Source organism: Notolepis coatsorum (genome assembly GCF_963971535.1).
Source record: "Notolepis coatsorum genome assembly, chromosome: 1".
In the NCBI taxonomy this organism is placed as follows: Eukaryota; Metazoa; Chordata; class Actinopteri; order Aulopiformes; family Paralepididae; genus Notolepis; species Notolepis coatsorum.
In genome coordinates this window covers 314376334-314402206 of record NC_140165.1, presented here as the reverse complement: position 1 = coordinate 314402206, position 25873 = coordinate 314376334, and the positions used below count along the sequence as shown (strand labels likewise).

Below are 25873 nucleotides of genomic sequence, written 5' to 3'. Positions count from 1 at the left end.
GGAGGGAGGACAAACTCAAGAGACGAGAGGACAAAAAAAGGAAGGAAGACAGGATCCCACCATCACAAAATACATTTTGTCCAACAATTAAGGACCACGGAGACACTCCTCTAAAGTCTATACCAGGATGATCGAACAGCAAGATGGACTCCGTTCAATTTCTACCCGTGTGAACTGAACCCAACTCGGTCTTCCTCCATATATAGAAAACACAGACCGGTCGAACTTGACTTTCACCTGGCTCGGGATCAGTGCCATAGCTACGCGGTTGCAGCAGCACTGGACCTGTTGCGGAGGAGGACGCAAAGCCGGCGCAGGGTCATCACCACCAGGAGGCGGAGGAGGGCGACACTCAGGAGGTCGGGCAGGAAGCTTCAGCGCAGACTCCGCGGGGCGATGAGGACGGCGAGGCGCGCCAGTAACGTGGAGGTGCCCTCCTTCCTCCGCCAGCTGGCCAAGGAGACGGAGAAGATGGTCACCTTCTTCCTCAAGGGGGGACCCAGGGACAGGGACCACGGGGAGGAGGATGAGTACGACGAGGACATGCCGAGCCCGTACCTGGACCGGCCCATCGTGGAGAAGCACACGACAGAGGGGGGGTCCGAGTCGGGGGTGACCTACGCCACGGCCAACATGCAGGGCTGGAGGTCCCACATGGAGGACGCCCACTCCTGCGTGCCCCAGCTGACGGGACAGCTGTCGGAGTGGGGCTACTACGGCGTGTTCGACGGACATGCCGGCAGCATGGTGGCAGAGTACTGCTCCAAGAACCTCCTGGAACACATCCTGGCGACAGGTAGGGTCGCTCGATATGGGCTTTTTTTACCGATACCGATATACCGATATTGTCCAACTCTTAATTTCCGATACCGATATCAACCGATACCGATAATTAACCTTACATATCTCTTGTTGTGGAATTAACACAACATTATGCATACTTTTGACAATAAATAAAATCAGAATTTGTTCTTACTTGCTTGCCTGGGTAAATAAAGGTTATAGAAATGAAAAAAAAATTATAATTTTTTTGAAAACCGATACAGATATTTTCCGATATCACATTTGAATGCCAATATCGGCAGGCCGATAATATCGGACATCCCTAGTATCGATCAATAGTTATTACTGATTGGGTTGAATTAACATTGTAATAAGATAAGATGAGATATTCCTTTATTGATCCCCTTGTGGAAATTCAGGCATCATAGCAGCATGGGGGAGGGGGTACAGGGGGAGGGGGTACAGGGGGAGGGGGTACAGGTAATAATAATAATAATAATGCATTCTATTTATAAGGCGCCTTTCAAGGCACACAAGGTCGCCGTACAACAATTTAAAAACAGTTAAATTCATAATCACAGTTCATTAAAATAAAAATAAAAATATATAAAAACAGACAAAAATTAAAATCAGACATACGCTTGCCTAAAAAGGTGGGTTTTGAGGTGGGTTTTAAAAGAAATTATGGAGTCATGGTAATAGTAGAAGACATAATGCAGGTAATATAATTATGGTACAGTAGAAGAGTAAAAATAGGCGGTGTGTAAACAATATAACAATATAATTAGCTCTGAGTATACGCATATGGGCAAGTAGGCAGTGTAATCAACGTGTAGATAAGGGTCTGTATTCCCTATCAGTTAAATTATGCATTACAATGAAGTAATAAACATTTCAATATGCTTGTGTGAAAGCTATTAATACACATACTGTATGCAGCGGTGGCCTAAAGGTTAGAGAAGTGGGTTTGTGACTGGAAGGCCGCTGGTTCAATCCCCCGGACCGGCAGGGGAAAATCTGGGCTGGGGAAGTGAATGAATAACTCTCTCCTATCCCCAACCGCTGAAGTGTCGTTGAGCAAGGCACTTGACCCCCAACTGCTCCAGTGGAGTTGCTCAGTGGCCAACTGTGGTTGTACTGGGTGGCTCCCAGGTGTGAATGGAACTGTGTGAATGTGAAGCAGGGCGTTCCTGAAAAAGAGCATCTGCTCAGCGAACCTACCCTGGGTAAATAAAGGTTAATAAAAAATAATAATAATAATTTTAATAAAAATCTGTATTATTATGCTTCCGCAATGTTATTGGCTGTGTGCCAAGGACTTTTTGACTCACGTCTATGGAGAGCACTACTGTCGTCATGGCGATACCTTTCTCTAGTCGGTCTCATGTCATGATGACAAAAGGCCAGCTGACTGATTAAGGGCAGATTAAATAAATAAAGCCTTTAAGGAGCATCTACGCACATTCACGCTCAGTGAGATTACTGTATACATGACACTATGGGATATACTACAGCACAGTGTACGGTAGTTTCAAAAGCTATCCAAACCTATTGTAATTCAATTAAAGATTAAAATGTATTGTCATCATGCAGCACAAGTACAGCACAACGGAAATAAGTGTCGCATCCAACAAGGGTGCAAATGTAGCAGTAAAGTGCAACAGCAATATACAAGGTACAGGTGGTTAAACTGGGTACAACATATACAAATGAGTACTACTGAGTGTAGTGCTAATCAGATGTATGTACAGAGTTGTATTATATAAATAGAGACAGTATGACTACTACTGGCCAGCAGCGTAACTAATAAGAGTAGGAAATGTACAGATATAGATAGAGTAAGGGCTGCAGGTAAGTACAGACAGGTGAGGATAGGTATATATGCGGTATACGGGGGGAGGGAGTTTCCTGGTCCCACGCCCTGGAAAATTGGGCGTGTGCACCGCAGAAATTCCCCCGCCATAGAGTACGTCACTGAGCGTGTCTCTGCTGGTAAGACTTCCGTGAGTTGTTCAGGTCCATGTTATGGATCTGTTTCAGGGAGTTGTCAGAGCTCCTCCTCACGAAGCTCCTCCTCTGGCCTTCTGTGAGTTCGGACTCTCCTTCCCTGTGAGGGAGCCTCCTCAGAGTTCAGAGCCTCCTCCTCAGATTGTCAAGGTGAGTAGAACTTCAAAAAGGAGTTCTGCTCTATTGTGTGTGTATTCGATTCAATTCGATTATTGAGTGTGTATTGGTTCAGTGCCTCCTCCTCGGAGTGCCCTGACCCAAGTATTACATAGTTCAATGTTGCAATATATTCTTTTCAATCTATACAGCTCGCGTGGGAAGTCTCTCTGGGGATTTCCGTCTCCTCCCTATGGCGAGGGTGGTGGGATGTAAAAATGTAAAAAAAAATTACCCTCAGCTGCGTCACGTGGGATTCATGTCAGTCTGTGTTTCTTTCTCTTTTTTAAATAAAAAGAGGAAGGAACATGAAGCACGCCGGCTCCGTGTCGTTCTCCCAGGCGACTTGGAGGAACAATGTTTGGTGTCTTGCTAGACTATCCATTGATGTGTTTGGGTCTCGACGCATACATAGTGCTGGCTCGGGGTGTTTCTGTTAAGAATCACGCAGGGGCTAAGTGCGCCTTGGTTGCTTGTTATTAAAACAGCGTTTTTATAGGGCAACTGGGATGGAGTTTTGTCTCTTCCGAGCGCCTGTTTACTAGGTTGTCTCGATTAATTCTCGTTCATATCTGGGGGATGTTAATGGAATAGATCTGAACATAGGTAGAGGGGTCTCATGCCCTTGGGGTGGGCCACCGAGCACGGTTCACACCGGCCCGTCTGGGTGGCGCCCTCTTTTCATGTTTTAGATCAACACGCATATCTGCCCCTTATCCTGGAGTAGGCATGTCGGCGTGGTTAGGGCACGGGACTGGTTCTGGTCACGCTGGTCCAGGTCAGTTAACCCGTTTGTCCGCCGGGGATGCAGATCTGCTGTTCTGGTACCCTGAGGGACTTGGGCTTTTTTCAGGGGAAAAATGCCGGGTCGGCCCGGGTGTCACAAGGTTAGGCGTTATGGAGACCCTTGTTGGGTACATGTGGTACTCTGCACTATCATAAGGGGCTGGTTCTCTTTTCTTCGCTCCTCTCTCACGCATGGCGAAGAGGGGGCTGTTGGGGTGGTCTTTTGGACCTCCTCTGGTAACCCTGTGCTTCCCGAGCCACCGGGCCCGGTCCGAAGTAAAGTTTCGTTGATACCGTAGGCCTGGGATAACCCTTTTTTCTTGAGGGGTTATAGGAACAACCACCGTCTGTACCGAGAGGGTAGTTGATTCCCTGGTATGTGGAGCAGTGTCAACTCCCGGGTTGCCCGGTTGAGTGTGCCCCTGCACGTTCATGACGTCTGCCAATCATGTCAGCCTTCTCTGCCTCGACCCTTCTGGGTGGGTTTTTTTTTATGGAGGCTTTGTCATGGTGATCAACAACGCCAGCATACGCCCCTTCCGCCGGGGGGGCTGTTTTCAGCTGACTCCTTTGGCGCCTGTCTCGTCCGCAGTGCTCCAGGCTCAGGTTACAGCCTGCTGCCTGGTTTCCCCGGTGCGCTGCCTGCTTCCGTTGGTTAACCTTTTTGAGTGCTTACGGCCATGCTGACTGCCTGTTCTGCAGGGTCAGTGTGCCAGGCGGTGTGCTATTGGGGGGAAAGGGCCCGCTCTTGGAGGGGCCTTATCCGAATACGCTGGCGATGTGGGGGGCGGTGTCACTAAGTGACCGCCTGGTGGGGTCTTGATGCCTGGCGTCATTGACCTCTCCGGGCCCCCTTTTTCCAGGGGATCCAGTCCCTTCAGTGGGTCTGGGTCTTCCTTCGCGCTCCGCTGCTACAGCCTTGCCACGGGGTTGGGTTGCTCTTGACCCTGTGTTTTTGGGGGCAGTAACAAGGTTTGTTCCTTCCGTTCGTTCCCGGGTGGCATGCGGGTTGTGCGTGTGTGTAGTCGTGGGGTCAAGCCACGGTCTGCTCACCCTGTGCGTTGAGTTGCTTGAGTTCCTCTTCGCACGGTCGGATCCGTCTCCCTCCCGTAAGCCTCCAATAGGGGGGGTATCCTCCATTAGGGAGGGTCGGGGGGCTCGGTCCTCCCCGGTCTGATGGTTGTGGGGGGCCTCAGCGGGGTACATTTGTCGAGCTATGGCTCCCGCTCAGCTCCTGTTATGCAACTGGTGCTGAGCGAAGCCATAACGAAATAGAACGTAAGGTTATGTATATAACCAAGTTCTATGAGTTATGGTGCGCTCAGCACCAGGACGCCGCTGCGGCCCTTGATCTTTCATTGTGGTGAAATTTGTTGGGAAGGAGATGAGTGTGTGGCCCCACCCCTGCTTATGTAGGCAGCAGATGGGGGTGTGGTCAGACGGATGTTGGTATGTAAAGGTACATTTTGAAATGTATTCAGTGCATATCCACTGAAGCGAGATATTATGCAACTGGTGCCGAGCGCACCATAACTCATAAAACTTGGTTATATACATAACCTTACGTTAGTCATTCAGGCAGGGCCGGACCTAGCACATTTGGCGCCCTAGGCAAGCTTCACCACTGCACCCCCCCCCCCCCCCCCCCCCCCCCCGAAAATCTATAAAACATTTTTAGAATTACATTTTCTTATTTTTAATGTCAAAATATTGGTTGCATATATTGAGGGGGGCGCAAAAACTGTGTTCAGCCGGTTGCTCTAGGCAACCGCCTATGTCGCCTATAGGAAGATAAGCCCCTGCATTCAGGGCATGATTAACTACAGTATTATATAAATATGTACAGTATATATGAAGGACTCCAGATGTGGATTGTACTCTATTTGTATGTGGGTTCATAAGATAGATTGTAAGTTTAGTAAGTTAAGTTTATCATCTTTGATCATTTCTGTTGCACCAAACTTTAAACTTAGTTTAAAACTAAGCAGTATTAAATGTAGATCTCTCTTTAAACCCCTTTCAATTTAGCTTTTACTCTAAAACCTTGGTGAATCTGAATTATGTTGCTCCAAAACGTTAAACTCCAGTTTAAACCGTGATCAGGGATTAACTATAAACGGCAGACAGTTGAGGTGGTTTAACTTTTGTAAAAACTGAATCTTTTAGGTGGATGTTATGAAATGAGTACCTCTGAGAAAGATGAGAGACAGACTCGGACCCGATTTAGTTTGAACCCTTTCACTACCACACTACAGAAGGTTAACCCTGGTTAGTGCGGCCGCCTGCGGATCCTATGGTCCCTGGTTCAAATCCACTCGGTTACATTGGTGACAGCGGTGGGATCTCACTGCCCTGTGAATCTGTATCCAGGTTCACGCAGCAATGGGGGTGGGATCTCGGTGCCTTAACCCTGGGAAAGTGCGTGCATGGACGAAAGAACGTGCAAGGATGCACTTCTCAGTGCATGTGTGTGTGTGTGTTCCTGTGGGTCGCCCATCTTGCATGTGTGTGTGTATATCTGCATGAAAAATAAAGACTTCTTCTCTGGGGGAGGACGACTGTAAACTACTAATGACTCAGTCACAGTCAACCGTCTCAGTTAATCTTCGGTAGTGTGGTAGTGAAAGGGTTAACCTTCTGTAGTGTGGTAGTGAAAGGTTAACCTTCTGTAGTGTGGTAGTGAAAGGTTAACCTTCTGTAGTGTGGTAGTGAAAGGGTTAACTCTCTGTAGTGTGGTAGTGAAAGGGTTAACCTTCTGTAGTGTGGTAGTGAAAGGTTAACCTTCTGTAGTGTGGTAGTGAAAGGTCAACCTTCTGTAGTGTGGTAGTGAAAGGTTAACCTTCTGTAGTGTGGTAGTGAAAGGTTACCCTTCTGTAGTGTGGTAGTGAAAGTGTTAACCTTCTGTAGTGCGGTAGTGAAAGGTCAACCTTCTGTAGTGTGGTAGTGAAAGGTTAACGTGCTGTAGTGTGGTAGTGAAAGGTTAACCTTCTGTAGTGTGGTAGTGAAAGGTCAACCTTCTGTAGTGTGGTAGTGAAAGCGTTAACGTGCTGTAGTGTGGTAGTGAAAGGGTTGAACCACTCTTTCGATTTAGCTTTTAATCTAAAACCTAGATGAATCTTAATTATGTTGCTCCAAAACTTGAAAACTCCAGTTTAAACTGTGATCAGGGACAGGGGCGGATCTTCCTATAGGCAACATAGGCGGTTGCCTAGAGCAGTGGTTCCCAAAGTCGGGGTCGCGACCCAAAGGTGGGCCGCGAGCAGCCACGGATGGGCCGCGAGATGATTAAAAAAAAAACAAAAAAAAAACAAAAAAAAAACATTTTTTTTATTTTTTATTTTCTTTATTTTTTATTTTTTTATTGAATTTTTTTTTGTCAGGCCACTGAACTTAGAAGCAGGCCAGGACAGTGTTTCTAGTTGTATTCAAAAATTCTATTCTATTGTATTCTAAAATGTGACTATATGGTTTTATATTAACTTAATAAATAAACAAAAACGAAAAATCTACTTATTTCAACGAACATTTCAAACTAAATAACAGATTATGCACATAAAACGCTGAAAACAACCGAAGCAACAATAGTATTTTAATGAGGCTATTATTATTATCATTATTATTTTGCAACAAGTTCGCCCTCTCATAAATAGCACATATAAATGAATAACTAACTTGAACTAACTTAATAGGATTGAAGTGATATTTGGCTTAAAAAAGCGGTCACCTGGCAAAAAAAAAAAAAAAAAAGCCTGACTATGTGCATTGGGCCGCGGCTCTCTGACGCCTTATTTTCTGGGCCCCGGCCTGAAAAGTTTGGGAACCCCTGACCTAGAGTGCCAAAAACTGCACCCAGCTGAAGTTACACAGTTTTTGCAGTGGTGAAGCTTGCCTAGGGCGCCAAATGTGCTGGTTCCGGCCCTGATCAGGGATGAACTATAATGTAATCTAAACAAACCGGCCCCGTCTGAATCTCACCCCCCTCCCCTCCTGCCTCTGCTTCCACCACCAGGTAAAGTGAAAGTAGACGAGGACGCCGAGCAGGTGAAGGAGGGGATCCACGACAGCTTCCTGGCCATCGACAGCCGGATGAACGCGCTGTTCCGCGGCGACAACTGGGACCGCAGCGGCTCCACGGCGTCGGCGGTCCTGCTCTCGCCGCGCCACATCTACTTCATCAACTGCGGCGACTCGAGAACGCTGCTGTGCCGCGACGGCAAGGTGGCCTTCTACACCGAGGACCACAAGCCCGTCAACCCGCGGGAGAAGGAGCGCATCCAGAACGCCGGTGGCTGCGTGACGCTGCAGCGGGTCAACGGCTCCCTGGCCGTGTCGCGCTCCCTGGGCGACTTCGACTTCAAGCAGGTGACGACCCCCCCCACCCCCTCCTAATAGACAGTCTCCTCCCCATCGACTTTAAGCAGGTGAGGGCCCCCCTCCCCTCCCCAACCCCTCCTAATAGACAGTCTCCTCCCCATCGACTTTAAGCAGGTGACGGCCCCCCCTCCCCAACCCCTCCTAATAGACAGTCTCCTCCCCATTGACTTCAAGCAGGTGACAGCCCCCCCTCCCCACCCCCTCCTAATAGACAGTCTCCTCCCCATCGACTTCAAGCAGGTGAGGGCTCCCCCCCCCCTCCTAATAGACAGTCTCCTCCCCTTCGACTTCAAGCAGGTGACGGCCCCCCCCTCCTAATAGACAGCCTCCTCCCCATCGACTTCAAGCAGGTGAGGCCCCCCCCCTCCTAATAGACAGTCTCCTCCCCATCGACTTCAAGCAGGTGAGGGCTCCCCCCCCCCTCCTAATAGACAGTCTCCTCCCCATCGACTTCAAGCAGGTGACGGCCCCCCCACCCCTTCCTAATAGAGAGTCTCCTCCCCACCGTATGTATATATTTTCTCCCCACCGTATGTATATATTTCCTCCCCACCGTATGTATATATTTTCTCCCCAATATTTCCTCCCCACCGTATGTATATATTTCCTCCCCACCGTATGTATATATTTCCTCCCCACCGTATGTATATATTTCCTACCCACCCACCCGCCCCCTCCTAATGTACAGTCTCCTCCCCATCATATGTATATATTTTCTGTTAGGATCTCTGGGTAACAGTACTGTATATTTGCATATCGTATGTCACAAATGTAACAGTACTATATACCTGTATGTCATGTATGTCCCTATGTCATAAATGTCATGAGATGTCATGTATGTCATGTATGTCATGAATGTCACTATGAATTGAAAATGGGGGACCCTGATGTAAACAAGACACAAACGTCTTTCTCTGGTCTGCATCCCCTTATTAACAATTGTGCGTATTGAGCCGTACTGTATTGTACCCCATTCTGCAATCTGTTAACCCTTTCACCGCTGCACTACCAAAACGGTTAACCCTTTCACTGCGACAATACACAGAAGGTTAACCCTTTCACTGCCACACAACAGCAGGTTAAAACAGGTAAAGGGTTTTTATCTTTTTTTTTCCCCCGCCCCGACCGAACTGTAGGGGTCGCTGTCCACAATGCCCAGGACCCACCCATCAGCTTTCCCACCCCTAACACTGCCAATTGTGTTAGTATGAACGACCAGCCAAGCTGATAGCAACACCGAGAGCTGGACTCGAACCCAGCGTCTCCAGCATTGATGGCGAGCGCCTTGCCCACTACACCACCTAGCCGCTTTAAGGGATAGTAAAGGGTTAACCTTCTGTCGTGTGGCAGTGAAAGGGTTAATAAAGTTTTCTTTCATTCATTCATGCAGGTGGACTGGCGGCCCCAGACGGAGCAGCTGGTGTCCCCGGAGCCGGAGCTGTGCGAGATGGAGAGGACGCCCGAGGACGAGTTCCTGATCCTGGCGTGCGACGGCGTGTGGGACGCCATCGGCAACGAGGAGCTGTGCGGGTTCGTGCGCTCCCGCCTGCAGGTGTGCGACGACCTGCGCGACATCTGCGCCCAGGTGGTGGACCTCTGCCTCTACAAGGTGAGAGGGGGTCGTCGTCGTGCGGTACCGTCTGCGTCTATGCCAAATACAACGCAGTTCGGTTTCCGCGTTCCTCTGATTGGCCACTAAGCCCACGTGGCCGCGCGCTAGCACGCCCCCCTTATCGCCCGCTGCCGCGCTGTGAAGCGGAAGAGCCAGCGAGGCGACACGAGGCGCTGGTTTCAGCAGCAGCGGCCGTGTTTGTTTACACTGCACACGACACTCGAGGCTGCATGGGTGTAATCTCTCCTCTAGCTATATCAAAGAGGTTGCGTTCAGGAATCGACGTTGTGATGTCCTACGGATCTTCCTCTCTAAAAGCCCCACTCAATACAGCATGTCTTGAATGTTCAGGCACCATTTTCAATTCATATCGACATTTATGACATACACAACATACATGACATTAGGGATTAATAAGAACGAGCCGCCTCGGAAGAAGACGGCCGCTGCTGCTGAAACCACCGCCTTGCGTCGCCTCGCGTCGCCTCGCTGGCTCTTCCGCTTCACAGCGCGGCAGCGGGCGATAAGGGGGGCGTGCTAGCGCGCGGTCACGTGGGCTTAGTGGCCAATCAGAGGAACCCGGAAACCTAACTGCGTTGTATTTGGCATAGACGCGTACCGTCTGTGGGAAAAGAAACGTAATAGTTGTTGAGCGTATGCCACGGTGTTTACGATTTATTTGAGGATTTATAGAAAGGTTTAAGGTTTCGGATGAAAGGTTTTGGGGTTAGTTAGTTAGTTGAGACATTACTCTAATTATGTGAGCTGTTGCTTAGTTACTAACCTCGTGAGATAAAGCCTGGAAAAGAACTACTGCCGAAAGTGTCTATGGGGTAGAATTTCCAGTGTATGTACTTCCCCTGGAAGCTGCCTCCGAACGGACCAAACTTTTCCCGAATCCTGTCGGCAAACAAGCTCGAACACGCCGGTCGCTTAATCATTTTAGGCAACCAGCTTGCGCCTAGCCACGCCCCCGTGGCAGCGGCAGAGCGAGCGGCAAAGCTCTGCCGCGGCATTATGCAGCCGTAATTCCCCTCTCTTTTAACATCTGTGAGGTTTTGCCCGCTGCTCACCACCTTTTCTCTGTTTCTTTAAAGCCTACTGTTAGAAATTCCCTTCTCACTCACTCTCTCTAGCCCCCACCCTCTCGTTCTTTACTCTCGTTTACTCTCAGTGGCCACACCTGGACTATTATCAATTACCTCTCGCACCTGTGGTGGCAGGCTAATTAGTTCCCCTGTGGGCTTTAAATACCAGGGCTCTTCCCCTCGTTTCGGCGTGGGGTCGTGTTGTATTCATGCTGAGTCATATTCTCTAACATCTAGACTCTTTCGGGAGATCCTCTGGTCTACCAATGCTGTAAGATGGATCTCTCCAGCCTTGAGATGTTTGCTCCAGCCTTCGTCTGCTGTCGCCGTTTGCCTGGAGGGAGACATTGTACTGCGCTCTCTAATTCTCTACGGGAGGTATTCCAGTGTTCCACTCCAGACCAGCGCGCCAGATGCGCTCAAGCCTTCGCCACCTGCCGCCGTTTGCCTGGAGGGAGACACTGTACTGCGCTCTCTAATCCTCTACGGGAGGTATTCCAGTGTTCCACTTCAGACCTTCGAGCTTGGCACGCTCCTCCGTACCAGCGCACAGACGCGCATCTTCCAGACCTTCGAGCTTGGCACGCTCCTCCGTACCAGCGCACAGACGCGCATCTTCCAGACCTTCGAGCTTGGCACGCTCCTCCGTACCAGCGCACTGACGCGCATCTTCCAGACCTTCGAGCTTGGCACGCTCCTCCGTACCAGCGCACTGACGCGCATCTTCCAGACCTTCGAGCTTGGCACGCTCCTCCGTACCAGCGCACAGACGCGCATCTTCCAGACCTTCGAGCTTGGCACGCTCTCCAGACCTCAGCGCGCCGACGCGCATCTTCCAGACCTTCGTGCTTGGCACACTCCTCCTCGCAGACGCACCCCGAGGCGTCTCTCTGTTCCGACGCGCACACCAAGGTGTGGCGCGCCACTCTGTTCCTCGGCTCCGACAGCGGCTACCCGGTGGACGACACCCTCGCCACCGCCACTGTTCCAGCTCTCTATTCCGACGCGCACACCAAGGTGTGGCGCGCACTCTGTTCCTCGGCTCCGACAGCGGCTACCCGGTGGACGACACCCTCGCCACCGCCACTGTTCCGACGCGCACACCAAGGTGTGGCGCGCACTCTGTTCCTCGGCTCCGACAGCGGCTACCCGGTGGACGACACCCTCGCCACCGCCACTGTTCCGACGCGCACACCAAGGTGTGGCGCGCACTCTGTTCCTCGGCTCCGACAGCGGCTACCCGGTGGACGACATCCTCGCCACCGCCGCTGTTCCAGCGCTCTGTTCCTCGGCTCGGACAGCCAGCCACCCGGTGGCGATGCCCTCGCCCCGTTGCTGTCCCTGTACCTTTACGCATACGCCTGGGTGAGTTTTGATTGTGATGTCACTCACTCAGCGTAATGCCTCTTGCCCCCCCGTTCCCGCTGCTGTCCCTGTACCTTTACGCATACGCCTGGGTGAGTTTTGATTGTGATGTCACTCACTCAGCGTAATGCCCCTTGCCCTCGTCCCGCTGCTGTTCCCCAGCGTATTGCCTCCTTTAGTTCTCACTTAGTTATTAGTTTTGGACATTTCATCTCCCTCTCTGTTTTGTTCTCTCGTGGATATTATTTTGGACATTCCATCTCCCACTGTGTGTTTGTTCACACGAAGATAGTATTTACTTTGTCACTTTGTTTTTTGGACTGTTCTGCATCTGCTCTGTTTGTTCCCTTTGAATATTAACCCTCTCCTCTGTTCTGCAGAGCGGCCCAGATGTTTTCCCACCAGTCCCCAGTTCCTCCCTGTCCCCAGCCCGCCTCCGCGGTCCTCTGTCCCCAGTTCCTCCCTGTTCCCCAGCCCGCCTCCGCGGGCCTCAGTCCTCTCTGTCCCCAGTTCCTCCCTGTTCCCCAGCCCGCCTCCGCGGGCCTCAGTCCCCTCTGTCCCTAGTCCTCTATCCCTAGCTCTCCTAGTCCCTAGTCCTCTCTCCCTAGTTCTCCTTGTCCCTGGTTTACCTAGTCTCTAGTTCCTCTGTCCCAAGGCGTTCCCTTAACCTTCCCTTAGGCGTTCCCTTACTTTCCCATAGTGTTCCCTTTTCCTGCCCGCCTCTTAAAGGCACTTTACCTTCCCCTCTTGTGTTATTCCAGTGTTTTGTGTTTTCTCCCTTAAAGGGACAGTGCCCTTTTTCCCTGTTCACAATAAATATCTGTTTCTTGGCAAACCACCATACCTGTCTTGTGTTGTGCGATTGGGGTCGGTTACAAACCATAACAGTACGACCCCACCAAATCGACGACCCCAGCCAGCACAGACGGTGTATGTTGAGTTTGCCCTTTTTTTTTCTTGTTCCCTCTAGCTCCCCTGTTAGCCCTGTTAGCTCCCCTGTTAGCTTGTTAGTCTCCCCTCTAGCTCCCCTGTTAGCCCTGTTAGCTTCCCTGTTTGCCCAGTTTAGCTTCCCTGTTAGTCCTGTTTAGCTCCCTTGTTAGCCTGTTACTCCCCTGTTTAGCTTGTTAGTCTCCCCGGTTAGCTCCCCTGTTTGCTTCCCGTTTTGCCCTGTTTGACCCCCCTGTAGCTAGCCATGCCCTGGCAGCTAACCCAGTCCCTCAGCAGAGCCCCTGTCTGCTAGCTTAGCCCCGGCTGCTAGCACAGCCTCTATGTTTATGCAGCCCTTGCTGCTGGCATAGGCCCTGTAGCTAGCCATGCCCTGGCGGCTAACCCAGTTTCCCTCTGCATGGCCCCGGTCTGCTAGCTTGGCCCCGGCTGTTAGCACAGCCTCTATGTTAATGCAGCCTTGCAGCTGGCATAGGCCCTGTAGCTAGCCAGGCCCAAGCAGCTAACCCGGTCCCTCTGCATGGCCTCCACTTTTTTGTGTAGTTTATCCCACTGCTAGGACTGCCCTTTCAGCTAGCAAGGTCAGTTTTTCTCACACAGCTAGGACTGTCCTTCCAGCTAGCTTGTGCTCTCATGCTGGTCCAGCCCTGTCTGCCAGCCTAGCTCCGGCAGCTTGCGCAGCCTCTATGTTGATGTAGCAGTACTGCTAGCATAGGCCCTGTAGCTATCAGTGCCCTGGCAGCTAACCTTCCCTCTGCTAGCCCTTTCCCGGTGCTTCCATGGTTACCCCTTAGCTACCCTGCTTGCCCCTCAGTTCCTCTAGACCAGTTGCTCTAGACCAGTTCTCTAGACCCAGTTCCTCTAGACCAGTTCCTCTAGACCAGTTCTCTAAACCAGTTCTCTAGACCAGTTCTCTTGCCCAGTTCGCTAGACTAGTTCTCTAGACCCAGTTCCTCTAGACCAGTTGCCCCTCTGCTACCCTAGTTACCCCTCGGCGACCCTGTTTCTTTTGCTAGCCCCACTCTTGTGGTGGCTTCCCCTGCTGGCTTGGCCAGTACCTCTTGTTTTGCCCCCTGCCACTCTGTCTGTATTTGTTTTGGGTCGCCGGGTGGCTCCCGTTGAGGGGGGGGTACTGTGAGGTTTTGCCCGCTGCTCACCACCTTTTCTCTGTTTCTTTAAAGCCTACTGTTAGAAATTCCCTTCTCACTCACTCTCTCTAGCCCCCACCCTCTCGTTCTTTACTCTCGTTTACTCTCAGTGGCCACACCTGGACTATTATCAATTACCTCTCGCACCTGTGGTGGCAGGCTAATTAGTTCCCCTGTGGGCTTTAAATACCAGGGCTCTTCCCCTCGTTTCGGCGTGGGGTCGTGTTGTATTCATGCTGAGTCATATTCTCTAACATCTAGACTCTTTCGGGAGATCCTCTGGTCTACCAATGCTGTAAGATGGATCTCTCCAGCCTTGAGATGTTTGCTCCAGCCTTCGTCTGCTGTCGCCGTTTGCCTGGAGGGAGACATTGTACTGCGCTCTCTAATTCTCTACGGGAGGTATTCCAGTGTTCCACTCCAGACCAGCGCGCCAGATGCGCTCAAGCCTTCGCCACCTGCCGCCGTTTGCCTGGAGGGAGACACTGTACTGCGCTCTCTAATCCTCTACGGGAGGTATTCCAGTGTTCCACTTCAGACCTTCGAGCTTGGCACGCTCCTCCGTACCAGCGCACAGACGCGCATCTTCCAGACCTTCGAGCTTGGCACGCTCCTCCGTACCAGCGCACAGACGCGCATCTTCCAGACCTTCGAGCTTGGCACGCTCCTCCGTACCAGCGCACTGACGCGCATCTTCCAGACCTTCGAGCTTGGCACGCTCCTCCGTACCAGCGCACTGACGCGCATCTTCCAGACCTTCGAGCTTGGCACGCTCCTCCGTACCAGCGCACAGACGCGCATCTTCCAGACCTTCGAGCTTGGCACGCTCTCCAGACCTCAGCGCGCCGACGCGCATCTTCCAGACCTTCGTGCTTGGCACACTCCTCCTCGCAGACGCACCCCGAGGCGTCTCTCTGTTCCGACGCGCACACCAAGGTGTGGCGCGCCACTCTGTTCCTCGGCTCCGACAGCGGCTACCCGGTGGACGACACCCTCGCCACCGCCACTGTTCCAGCTCTCTATTCCGACGCGCACACCAAGGTGTGGCGCGCACTCTGTTCCTCGGCTCCGACAGCGGCTACCCGGTGGACGACACCCTCGCCACCGCCACTGTTCCGACGCGCACACCAAGGTGTGGCGCGCACTCTGTTCCTCGGCTCCGACAGCGGCTACCCGGTGGACGACACCCTCGCCACCGCCACTGTTCCGACGCGCACACCAAGGTGTGGCGCGCACTCTGTTCCTCGGCTCCGACAGCGGCTACCCGGTGGACGACATCCTCGCCACCGCCGCTGTTCCAGCGCTCTGTTCCTCGGCTCGGACAGCCAGCCACCCGGTGGCGATGCCCTCGCCCCGTTGCTGTCCCTGTACCTTTACGCATACGCCTGGGTGAGTTTTGATTGTGATGTCACTCACTCAGCGTAATGCCTCTTGCCCCCCGTTCCCGCTGCTGTCCCTGTACCTTTACGCATACGCCTGGGTGAGTTTTGATTGTGATGTCACTCACTCAGCGTAATGCCCCTTGCCCTCGTCCCGCTGCTGTTCCCCAGCGTATTGCCTCCTTTAGTTCTCACTTAGTTATTAGTTTTGGACATTTCATCTCCCTCTCTGTTTTGTTCTCTCGTGGATATTATTTTGGACATTCCATCTCCCACTGTGTGTTTGTTCACACGAAGATAGTATTTACTTTGTCACTTTGTTTTTTGGACTGTTCTGCATCTGCTCTGTTTGTTCCCTTTGAATATTAACCCTCTCCTCTGTTCTGCAGAGCGGCCCAGATGTTTTCCCACCAGTCCCCAGTTCCTCCCTGTCCCCAGCCCGCCTCCGCGGTCCTCTGTCCCCAGTTCCTCCCTGTTCCCCAGCCCGCCTCCGCGGGCCTCAGTCCTCTCTGTCCCCAGTTCCTCCCTGTTCCCCAGCCCGCCTCCGCGGGCCTCAGTCCCCTCTGTCCCTAGTCCTCTATCCCTAGCTCTCCTAGTCCCTAGTCCTCTCTCCCTAGTTCTCCTTGTCCCTGGTTTACCTAGTCTCTAGTTCCTCTGTCCCAAGGCGTTCCCTTAACCTTCCCTTAGGCGTTCCCTTACTTTCCCATAGTGTTCCCTTTTCCTGCCCGCCTCTTAAAGGCACTTTACCTTCCCCTCTTGTGTTATTCCAGTGTTTTGTGTTTTCTCCCTTAAAGGGACAGTGCCCTTTTTCCCTGTTCACAATAAATATCTGTTTCTTGGCAAACCACCATACCTGTCTTGTGTTGTGCGATTGGGGTCGGTTACAAACCATAACAACATCAATGGTTAGCTCAACTGGTTCGCTGCCTTGCTGTGGATCCTGCGGTGTGTTGGTGACAAGTTCGAATTCCTTCAATTTTTTTTCTTTTTTTTTAACATGCATTCTTTCGCCGGTTAAGTTTAGGCATTGTTTCGGAGTTGGTTAAGGTTAGGGTTAAGTTTAGGCATTGTTTCGGAGTTGGTTAAGGTTAGAGTTTGTCGCAAAGCATGGCAATAGAATGCAGCCTATTTCCGCACTGCCGCTCTCTCGCGCTGCCACGGTCACATGGGCGTCGTGGCCAATCAGAGAAACGCTGAACACAAGTTGGTTGCCTAAAATGTTGACGCATCCCGGTCATGTAGTAAATTCTTCAGGCAAAGCCGTTGCAGTGGCTTAAACGAGGAAATATTGTGCACTTCACATGTCTCTATAATTGTTTTGTCGAAACCGGAAAGCCTGTAGCCGGTACTTCCGTTTAGACATTTTAGGAGGCATATCTTTACCAGCCTACGACCGGTAGGTAAATTGTAATGTTGCTAGAAGAAGAAGAAGAAGACGACCTGGTCCCCAAGCAGGAATCGAACCCAGAACCTTCTTGCTGTGAGGCGACAGAGTTAACCACTACACCACCATGCTGCTACAAAATGTCCACCTCTGAACTCGCTCTGCTAGAACCAAGTGTTTGACCTGCCCTGGATATGTGTTTTAATTTCAACACACAGCTCTATAGAGACTGAATTGTAAAAGACAGGGTGGGGAGGGGTGAAAAAGCTCCTGGGTTTTACAAGTTTCAAGTTTGCTTTTATTTGTCATGACATAAAGTACATGTACAGTACATTACAGTGAAATGCTTGGTTCTGTATAGGGGTGTAACAATGCATCGATACATCGCAATGCATCGATCCTAAGGTCGAATCGCATCGAATCGAATCGTGGTCAAATTAATATTGAATCGTTGCCTGAAGAATCGTAATCGAATCGAATTGTTGTGGGGTCAAATATTTACACCCATATTATTGCTGAGTGAATCAGTTCCCCCAGCCACATTTGTGTATTCAAATTTTTGGGGGGAATGAACTGATAAAAAATGTATCGAATCGAATCGTGGTCAAATGAAGAGATTTCATGATGCATTGAATCGTTGCCTGAAGAATCGTAATCGTAATCTAATCAAATCGTTGTGGGGTCGAATCGTTACACCCCTTCTGTATGAGCCCCTGAGAATGTGCTTCATACTGTACAGTAAAAAAAAAAGTAAGTAAAAGAGGAATAAAGTCCCAACACTATACAAATATACAATATACACACTAAAGTACAACCTAAGTACAATGAAAGTACAATGAAGTAAAAATGCAGACAATGAGGTAAAAAAAAGCAAACTTAAAAAAAATGCTAAATGCAAAAATTAGGTATGGATGTAGTGCAAATCTCTTTAATAAATACATAAAATATGGCGTAGTGTTAAAGAACTAATGTTAAATAACATATTTTAGATTTTTTTAAGAAAGAGGTATTTAAATTATTTTTCTTTCGTGTAAAATAATAAAATAAAAAAATAATTTTGTCCCGATGTATCCATTCTTCCAAATGGCATATCGTCTCAGCCTTACAAAGTGCGTGGCGTTACGTCAACAGATATCACCCACAGATCTGCTTACGCCGGTGAGTACTTAACTCTGCCACACGTCACGCAGTACTAGGACAGTCTACTCTATAAATAGGTGTACCTTTACAGCTCAAGATGGAGGACGGAACAGTTATGCTGGCTTTGGATTTAAGGCTCAATCTGAGTGCGTTACCTGGGACTCAGGGGGACAGGTTTTTTATTTATTTTTTTATTATCTTTTTCCCCCTCCTTCTTTTTTCCGATTTTTCTCCCATCCCACTGTTAGTCGTTATGCCAATTCCCAACCCCCTTCCTAGTTGATGCGCACTTTCCCCTACTGTTGGTCAGAGAGGCCGGAGACTGTCACATGCTTTCCTCCGACGCATGTGCAGCCAGCCGGCAGCCAGCCTGGCAGCGCAGATTCTCACCGGGAGAGTGTAACGTGTGGAAGGTCGCACTACCTCTCTCCAGATCCTACCCTCGCTGTGCCGGCGCCCCGACCGAACTGTAGGGGTCGCTGTCCACAATGCCCAGGACCCACCCGCCAGCTTTCCCCACCCCCTAATACTGCCAATTGTATTAGTGTGAACGGCCAGCCAAGCTGGTGACAACGCCGGGAGCTGCTCGAACCCAGCATCTCCGGCGTTGGTGATGAACGCAATCTCCGCTACGCCACCTGACCGCCCCAGGGGGACAGGTTGATACGCTCCTGAGAGATCTTACCTTGGCCAAGAAGGGCTTTCATTTGATCAATGGCAGCCAAACAGGCTTACCTGTATTATAGACAACAGACAACTGCATTATAGGGAGGTGTAGTGGTTACGTCATTGTTGTTTCCGGCCGGTCCACCTCGCTTGAAATTGCAATGTATTTCCAATGGACACATTTTCTAAATCGTCTCGTTTATAAAACAAATAAAGCATGAACATTGGCATGGTGTACCTTTCTGTGTGTATTCATCCACAACCTATAGCTCAACATGAAACAATTCGCAATTAATCGTAAAATAATTACGTATCATTTTATTTCAACCAAAAATGCTTAAACAATAATGTTAGTAGCGATAGAAGGGAACTAATTTTGTGCAAAAATGGAAAGCATGCCAATGTTCATGAGGCAGAATTATTACAATAGCCGATAATACATTTTCCCAATGATAAATCCCTATACGGGTGGACCGCGCGGGAAACTAAAGTGACGTCAGACTACACCTCCCTATTAGGCCTACAAGCGTCAGCGAAATGACTAAATATAAATGTGCAATATCTAGGTACAGTGGTTTTCAAACTATGGGTAGAGATCCACTTTTTGGGTCCCAGCAGGGGGGGGGGGGGGGGGGGGGGGGGGGCTGCTGAAGGTAAAATGAGTTATGAGGAAGGCAAGCACTACCGGAGTCTCATGGCCAGTACAGAGAGAGTCAAAAGGAGCTTCTATCCCCAGGCCATCAGGATGCTCAGTGTGGACTCTATGCAACATTAACCCATCCATTCTACAGTACATTCACTGCACAGTCACACATCCACATGCACACACTCACTTTAAACAATCACCTTTAACATTCACTTTAAACACTTTTTAAACATTACACCATATTTTATATATTTATTACTAAAAGATTTGCACTACCTCTCTACCAATTTTTTTTAGCATTTTGTACTTTAGTTTTGTATATTGTATATTTTGTATAGTGTTTGGTCTTTATTCTTAAACTTTTTTTTTTTTACTGTATGAAGCACAATCTCACACAGAACCAAGCATTTCACTGTAATGTACATGTGCCTTATATGTGACAAATAAAACAAAACTTGAACTTGACTTAGCTACGTCGGTACATGTGCTCTCTGTCGCCCCCTGCAGGGAAGCCTGGACAACATGAGCATCATCATAGTCTGCTTCCCTGGCGCCCCCCGGGTGTCAGAACAGGCACTGCAAGAGGAAGCAGAATTGGAACAACTGATTGACCAGAAGGTGGAAGGTAACAGAAAAACAGAAAAACAGATTAAAAAAGATAAATAAATAAAACATTTATAACAAGATCTTACAAAAATGGTCAATGGTGCATTTATATAGCAGCTTTTATCCAAAGCGCTTTACAATTTTGTGCCTCACATTCACACCGCCCACAAAAGCACCTTAAGTGACTTACACACCACACAAGCACACGTATTACACACACACACATACACACACACACACACACACACACGGCTGCTACTTACACTGTAGAATCATTTATCTTTTTCTTTTAAATGTATCCACTGTCCACCTTGTATTGTATAGTTTGTACAGATAGAATATACGTTGTGTATTATGATTATAGTATATAGTTTATAGTTATAGTTTATATTTATAGTTTATATTTATAGTTTATAGTTATAGTTTATAGTTATAGTTTGCAGAATATATACATTGTGTATTATGTTTACAAATCTACTACGGTTGAGGAGCCGGGAAAAACAAGCATCTCACGTTTTTTTCTGATTGCATGTACATTTAAAAAAGCTGCGACAATAAAATATCTATCATATATCATAGACCAGGGAGACAAACTGAGGGGAAGGAAATCAGAGGGACACATACCTCTATCATATAAAGAGGGAGACAAACTAAGAGGAAGGAAATCAGAGGGACACATACCTCTATCATATAAAGAGGGGGACAAACTAAGAGGAAGGAAATCAGAGGGACATATACCTCTATCATATAAAGAGGGAGACAAACTAAGAGGAAGGAAATCAGAGGGACATATACCTCTATCATATAAAGAGGGGGACAAACTAAGAGGAAGGACATCAGAGGGACATATACCTCTATAGTATAAAGAGGGAGACAAACTAAGAGGAAGGACATCAGAGGGACATATACCTCTATCATATAAAGAGGGAGACAAACTTAAGAGGAAGGAAATCAGAGGGACATATACCTCTATCGTATAAAGAGGGAGACAAACTAAGAGGAAGGAAATCAGAGGGACATATACCTCTATCATATAAAGAGGGAGACAAACTAAGGGGAAGGATATCAGAGGGACATATACCTCTATCATATAAAGAGGGGGACAAACTAAGGGGAAGGAAATCAGAGGGACACATACCTCTATCATATAAAGAGGGAGACAAACTAAGGGGAAGGAAATCAGAGGGACACATACCTCTATCATATAAAGAGGGGGACAAACTAAGAGGAAGGACATCAGAGGGACATATACCTCTATCATATAAAGAGGGAGACAAACTAAGAGGAAGGACATCAGAGGGACATATACCTCTATCATATAAAGAGGGAGACAAACTAAGAGGAAGGACATCAGAGGGACATATACCTCTATCATATAAAGAGGGAGACAAACTAAGAGGAAGGACATCAGAGGGACACATACCTCTATCATATAAAGAGGGAGACAAACTAAGAGGAAGGACATCAGAGGGACATATACCTCTATCATATAAAGAGGGAGACAAACTAAGAGGAAGGACATCAGAGGGACATATACCTCTATCATATAAAGAGGGAGACAAACTAAAAGGAAGGAAATCAGAGGGACATATACCTCTATCATATAAAGAGGGAGACCAACTAAGAGGAAGGACATCAGAGGGACATATACCTCTAGAGTCCTTAATACATTTGGTGAAGAGGTGAGATTTGAGTAGTGATTTGAAGGAGTCCAGGGATGTCTGGAGGGAGGGAGTTCCAGAGGGTGGGCGCGGCAACACAGACGGCTCTGGGACCGACAGGTTGGTGGTGGGGATGGAGAGGAGAGAGAGGAGGAGGTTAGGAAGCAAACCAAGCCTCGGGATCAAAATCATCTCACTAACACGAGGATGTTGTATCTCTCCTGTCTCCTGTCGCAGAGATCATCGCCTTGCTGAGGTCCAGAAACGAGGAACCTGACCTGTTGTATGTAATAAAGTTCTTGGCCTCAGAAGGACTCAAAGGGCTTCCGCCTGGGGGTGGTGTCACCAGCAAGTAAGTCCACCTGGGGGGGGGGGGCGTCACCAGCAAGTAAGTCCACCTGGGGGGGGGGGGGTCACCAGCAAGTAAGTCCAGGCCCTTAGTCTAGGTCTTAGACCAGGCCCTTAGTCTAGGTCTTAGACCAGGCCCTTAGTCTAGGTCTTAGACCAGGCCGTTAGTCTAGGTCTTAGACCAGGCCCTTAGTCTAGGTCTTAGACCAGGCCGTTAGTCTAGGTCTTAGACCAGGCTGTTAGTCTAGGTCTTAGACTAGGCTGTGAGTCTAGGTCTTAGACTAGGCCGTTAGTCTAGGTCTTAGACCAGGCCGTTAGTCTAGGTTTTAGACTAGGCCGTTAGTATAGGTCTTAGACCAGGCTGTTAGTCTAGGTCTTAGACTAGGTCTTAGACTAGGCCGTTAGTCTAGGTCTTAGACCAGGCCCTTAGTCTAGGTCTTAGGCCGTTAGTCTAGGTCTTAGACTAGGCCGTTAGTCTAGGTATTAGACTAGGCCGTTAGTCTAGGTCTTAGACTAGGCCGTTAGTCTAGGCCTTAGACCAGGCCCTTAGTCTAGGTCTTAGACCAGGCCGTTAGTCTAGGTCTTAGACCAGGCCGTTAGTCTAGGTCTTAGACCAGGCCGTTAGTCTAGGTCTTAGACTAGGCCGTTAGTCTAGGTCTTAGACCAGGCCGTTAGTCTAGGTCTTAGACTAGGCCGTTAGTCTAGGTCTTAGACCAGGCCGTTAGTCTAGGTCTTAGACTAGGCCGTTAGTCTAGGCCTTAGACCAGGCCCTTAGTCTAGGTCTTAGACCAGGCCGTTAGTCTAGGTCTTAGTCCAGGCCGTTAGTCTAGGTCTTAGACCAGGCTGTTAGTCTAGGTCTTAGACTAGGCCATTAGTCTAGGTCTTAGACTAGGCCGTTAGTCTTAGACCAGGCTGTTAGTCTAGGTCTTAGACCAGGCCGTTAGTCTAGGTCTTAGACTAGGCCGTTAGTCTAGGTCTTAGACCAGGCCGTTAGTCTAGGTCTTAGACTAGGCCGTTAGTCTAGGTCTTAGACTAGGCCGTTAGTCTAGGTATTAGACTAGGCCGTTAGTCTAGGTCTTAGACCAGGCCGTTAGTCTAGGTATTAGACCAGGCTGTTAGTCTAGGTCTTAGACCAGGCCGTTAATCTAGGTCTTAGACCAGGACGTTAGTCTAGGTATTAGACTAGGCTGTTAGTCTAGGTCTTAGACCAGGCCGTTAGTCTAGGTCTTAGACCAGGCCGTTAGTCTAGGTATTAGACCAGGCTGTTAGTCTAGGTCTTAGACCAGGCTGTTAGTCTAGGTCTTAGACCAGGCCGTTAGTCTAGGTATTAGACCAGGCTGTTAGTCTAGGTCTTAGACCAGGCCGTTAATCTAGGTCTTAGACTAGGCCGTTAGTCTAGGTCTTAGACTAGGCCGTTAGTCTAGGTATTAGACTAGGCTGTTAGTCTAGGTCTTAGACCAGGCTGTTAGTCTAGGTCTTAGACTAGGCCATTAGTCTATGTCTTAGACTAGGCTGTTAGTCTAGGTCTTAGACCAGGCCGTTAGTCTAGGTCTTAGACTAGGCCGTTAGTCTAGGTATTAGACTAGGCCGTTAGTCTAGGTCTTAGACCAGGCTGTTAGTCTAGGTCTTAGACTAGGCCGTTAGTATAGGTCTTAGACTAGGCCGTTAGTCTAGGTCTTAGACCAGGCTGTTAGTCTAGGTCTTAGACTAGGCCGTTAGTCTAGGTCTTAGACCAGGCTGTTAGTCTAGGTCTTAGACCAGGCCGTTAGTCTAGGTCTTAGACTAGGCCGTTAGTCTAGGTCTTAGACTAGGCCGTTAGTCTAGGTCTTAGACTAGGCCGTTAGTCTAGGTCTTAGACCAGGCCGTTAGTCTAGGTCTTAGACTAGGCCGTTAATCTAGGTCTTAGACCAGTCTGTTAGTCTAGGCCTTAGACTAGGCCGTTAGTCTAGGTATTAGACCAGGCTGTTAGTCTAGGCCTTAGACTAGGCCGTTAGTCTAGGTCTTAGACCAGGCCGTTAGTCTAGGTATTAGACTAGGCCGTTAGTCTAGGGCTTAGACTAGGCCGTTAGTCTAGGTCTTAGACCAGGCCGTTAGTCTAGGTCTTAGACTAGGCCGTTAGTCTAGGTCTTAGACTAGGCCGTTAGTCTAGGTCTTAGACTAGGCCGTTAGTCTAGGTCTTAGACCAGGCCGTTAGTCTAGGTCTTAGACCAGGACGTTAGTCTAGGTCTTAGACTAGGCCGTTAGTCTAGGTATTAGACTAGGCCGTTAGTATAGGTATTAGACTAGGCTGTTAGTCTAGGTCTTAGACCAGGCTGTTAGTCTAGGTCTTAGACTAGGCCATTAGTCTATGTCTTAGACTAGGCTGTTAGTCTAGGTCTTAGACCAGGCCGTTAGTCTAGGTCTTAGACTAGGCCGTTAGTCTAGGTATTAGACTAGGCCGTTAGTCTAGGTCTTAGACCAGGCTGTTAGTCTAGGTCTTAGACTAGGCCGTTAGTATAGGTCTTAGACTAGGCCGTTAGTCTAGGTCTTAGACCAGGCTGTTAGTCTAGGTCTTAGACTAGGCCGTTAGTCTAGGTCTTAGACCAGGCTGTTAGTCTAGGTCTTAGACCAGGCCGTTAGTCTAGGTCTTAGACTAGGCCGTTAGTCTAGGTCTTAGACTAGGCCGTTAGTCTAGGTCTTAGACTAGGCCGTTAGTCTAGGTCTTAGACCAGGCCGTTAGTCTAGGTCTTAGACTAGGCCGTTAGTCTAGGTCTTAGACCAGTCTGTTAGTCTAGGCCTTAGACTAGGCCGTTAGTCTAGGTATTAGACCAGGCTTTTAGTCTAGGCCTTAGACTAGGCCGTTAGTCTAGGTATTAGACCAGGCTTTTAGTCTAGGCCTTAGACTAGGCCATTAGTCTAGGTCTTAGACCAGGCCGTTAGTCTAGGTCTTAGACCAGGCCGTTAGTCTAGGTCTTAGACTAGGCCGTTAGTCTAGGTCCTAGGCCGTTAGTCTAGGTCTTAGACTCGGCCGTTAGTCTAGGTATTAGACTAGGCCGTTAGTCTAGGTTCTAGGCCGTTAGTATAGGTCTTAGACTCGGCCGTTAGTCTAGGTATTAGACCAGGCCATTAGTCTAGATCTTAGACTAGGCCATTAGTCTTAGACTAGGCCGTTAGTCTAGGTCCTAGACTAGGTCGTTAGTATAGGTCTTAGACTAGGCCGTTAGTCTTAGACTAGGCCGTTAGTCTAGGTCCTAGACTAGGCCGTTAGTATAGGTCTTAGACTAGGCCATTAGTCTCGGTGTTAGACTCGGCCGTTAGGCTAGGTCCTAGCTCTATCTATCTCATATCTATCTATGAGCAGCACATTAGGTTTGTACATCAGGGATCCCTTTGACCAACTGTCTTTGTTTCTATCTTTGCAGACGAGACTGTATCATCTCCTCGTATCAGAGACATGCCATGCTGGCGCCATCACCATGCCATAAACCTCAGGAGCTAATGGTGAGCCACGCAGTTTACAATCAAAGAAAAGGAACCAGATCAAATGTCATCGGTTTCCTCAAAGATCTAACGGCGTACCTCTAAATCCATTGGCCCATTGAATATGAAAGAAGAATGCAACCCATAGATTGCTAGGGAACAGCTTGGATGGAGAAATGCAACCCATAGATTGCTAGATTTCAGTGTTTGCTTAATATTGTAACCGAGTGGATTTGAACCTGGGACCATAGGATCCAAAGACGGCCGCACTAACCAGCTGAACTAAAGGGTCAGAGCCGTTAGCAGGTGCTGGTTGACTG

General features: G+C 49.0%; 1 protein-coding gene across 1 annotated transcript; it reads left to right on the top strand.

The window, feature by feature from the left end:
* Nucleotides 1-396: 396 nt before the first annotated feature.
* Nucleotides 397-25658, top strand: ppm1na (protein phosphatase, Mg2+/Mn2+ dependent, 1Na (putative); the record flags this gene model as incomplete). The annotated part of the gene is made up of 6 exons (XM_084311620.1): nucleotides 397-796; nucleotides 7742-8094; nucleotides 9497-9715; nucleotides 19987-20104; nucleotides 21984-22098; nucleotides 25496-25658. 6 exons carry the CDS (start codon nucleotides 397-399, stop codon nucleotides 25656-25658), a joined length of 1368 nt encoding a protein of 455 aa, XP_084167746.1.
* Between the last annotated feature and the right edge of the window lie 215 nt (nucleotides 25659-25873).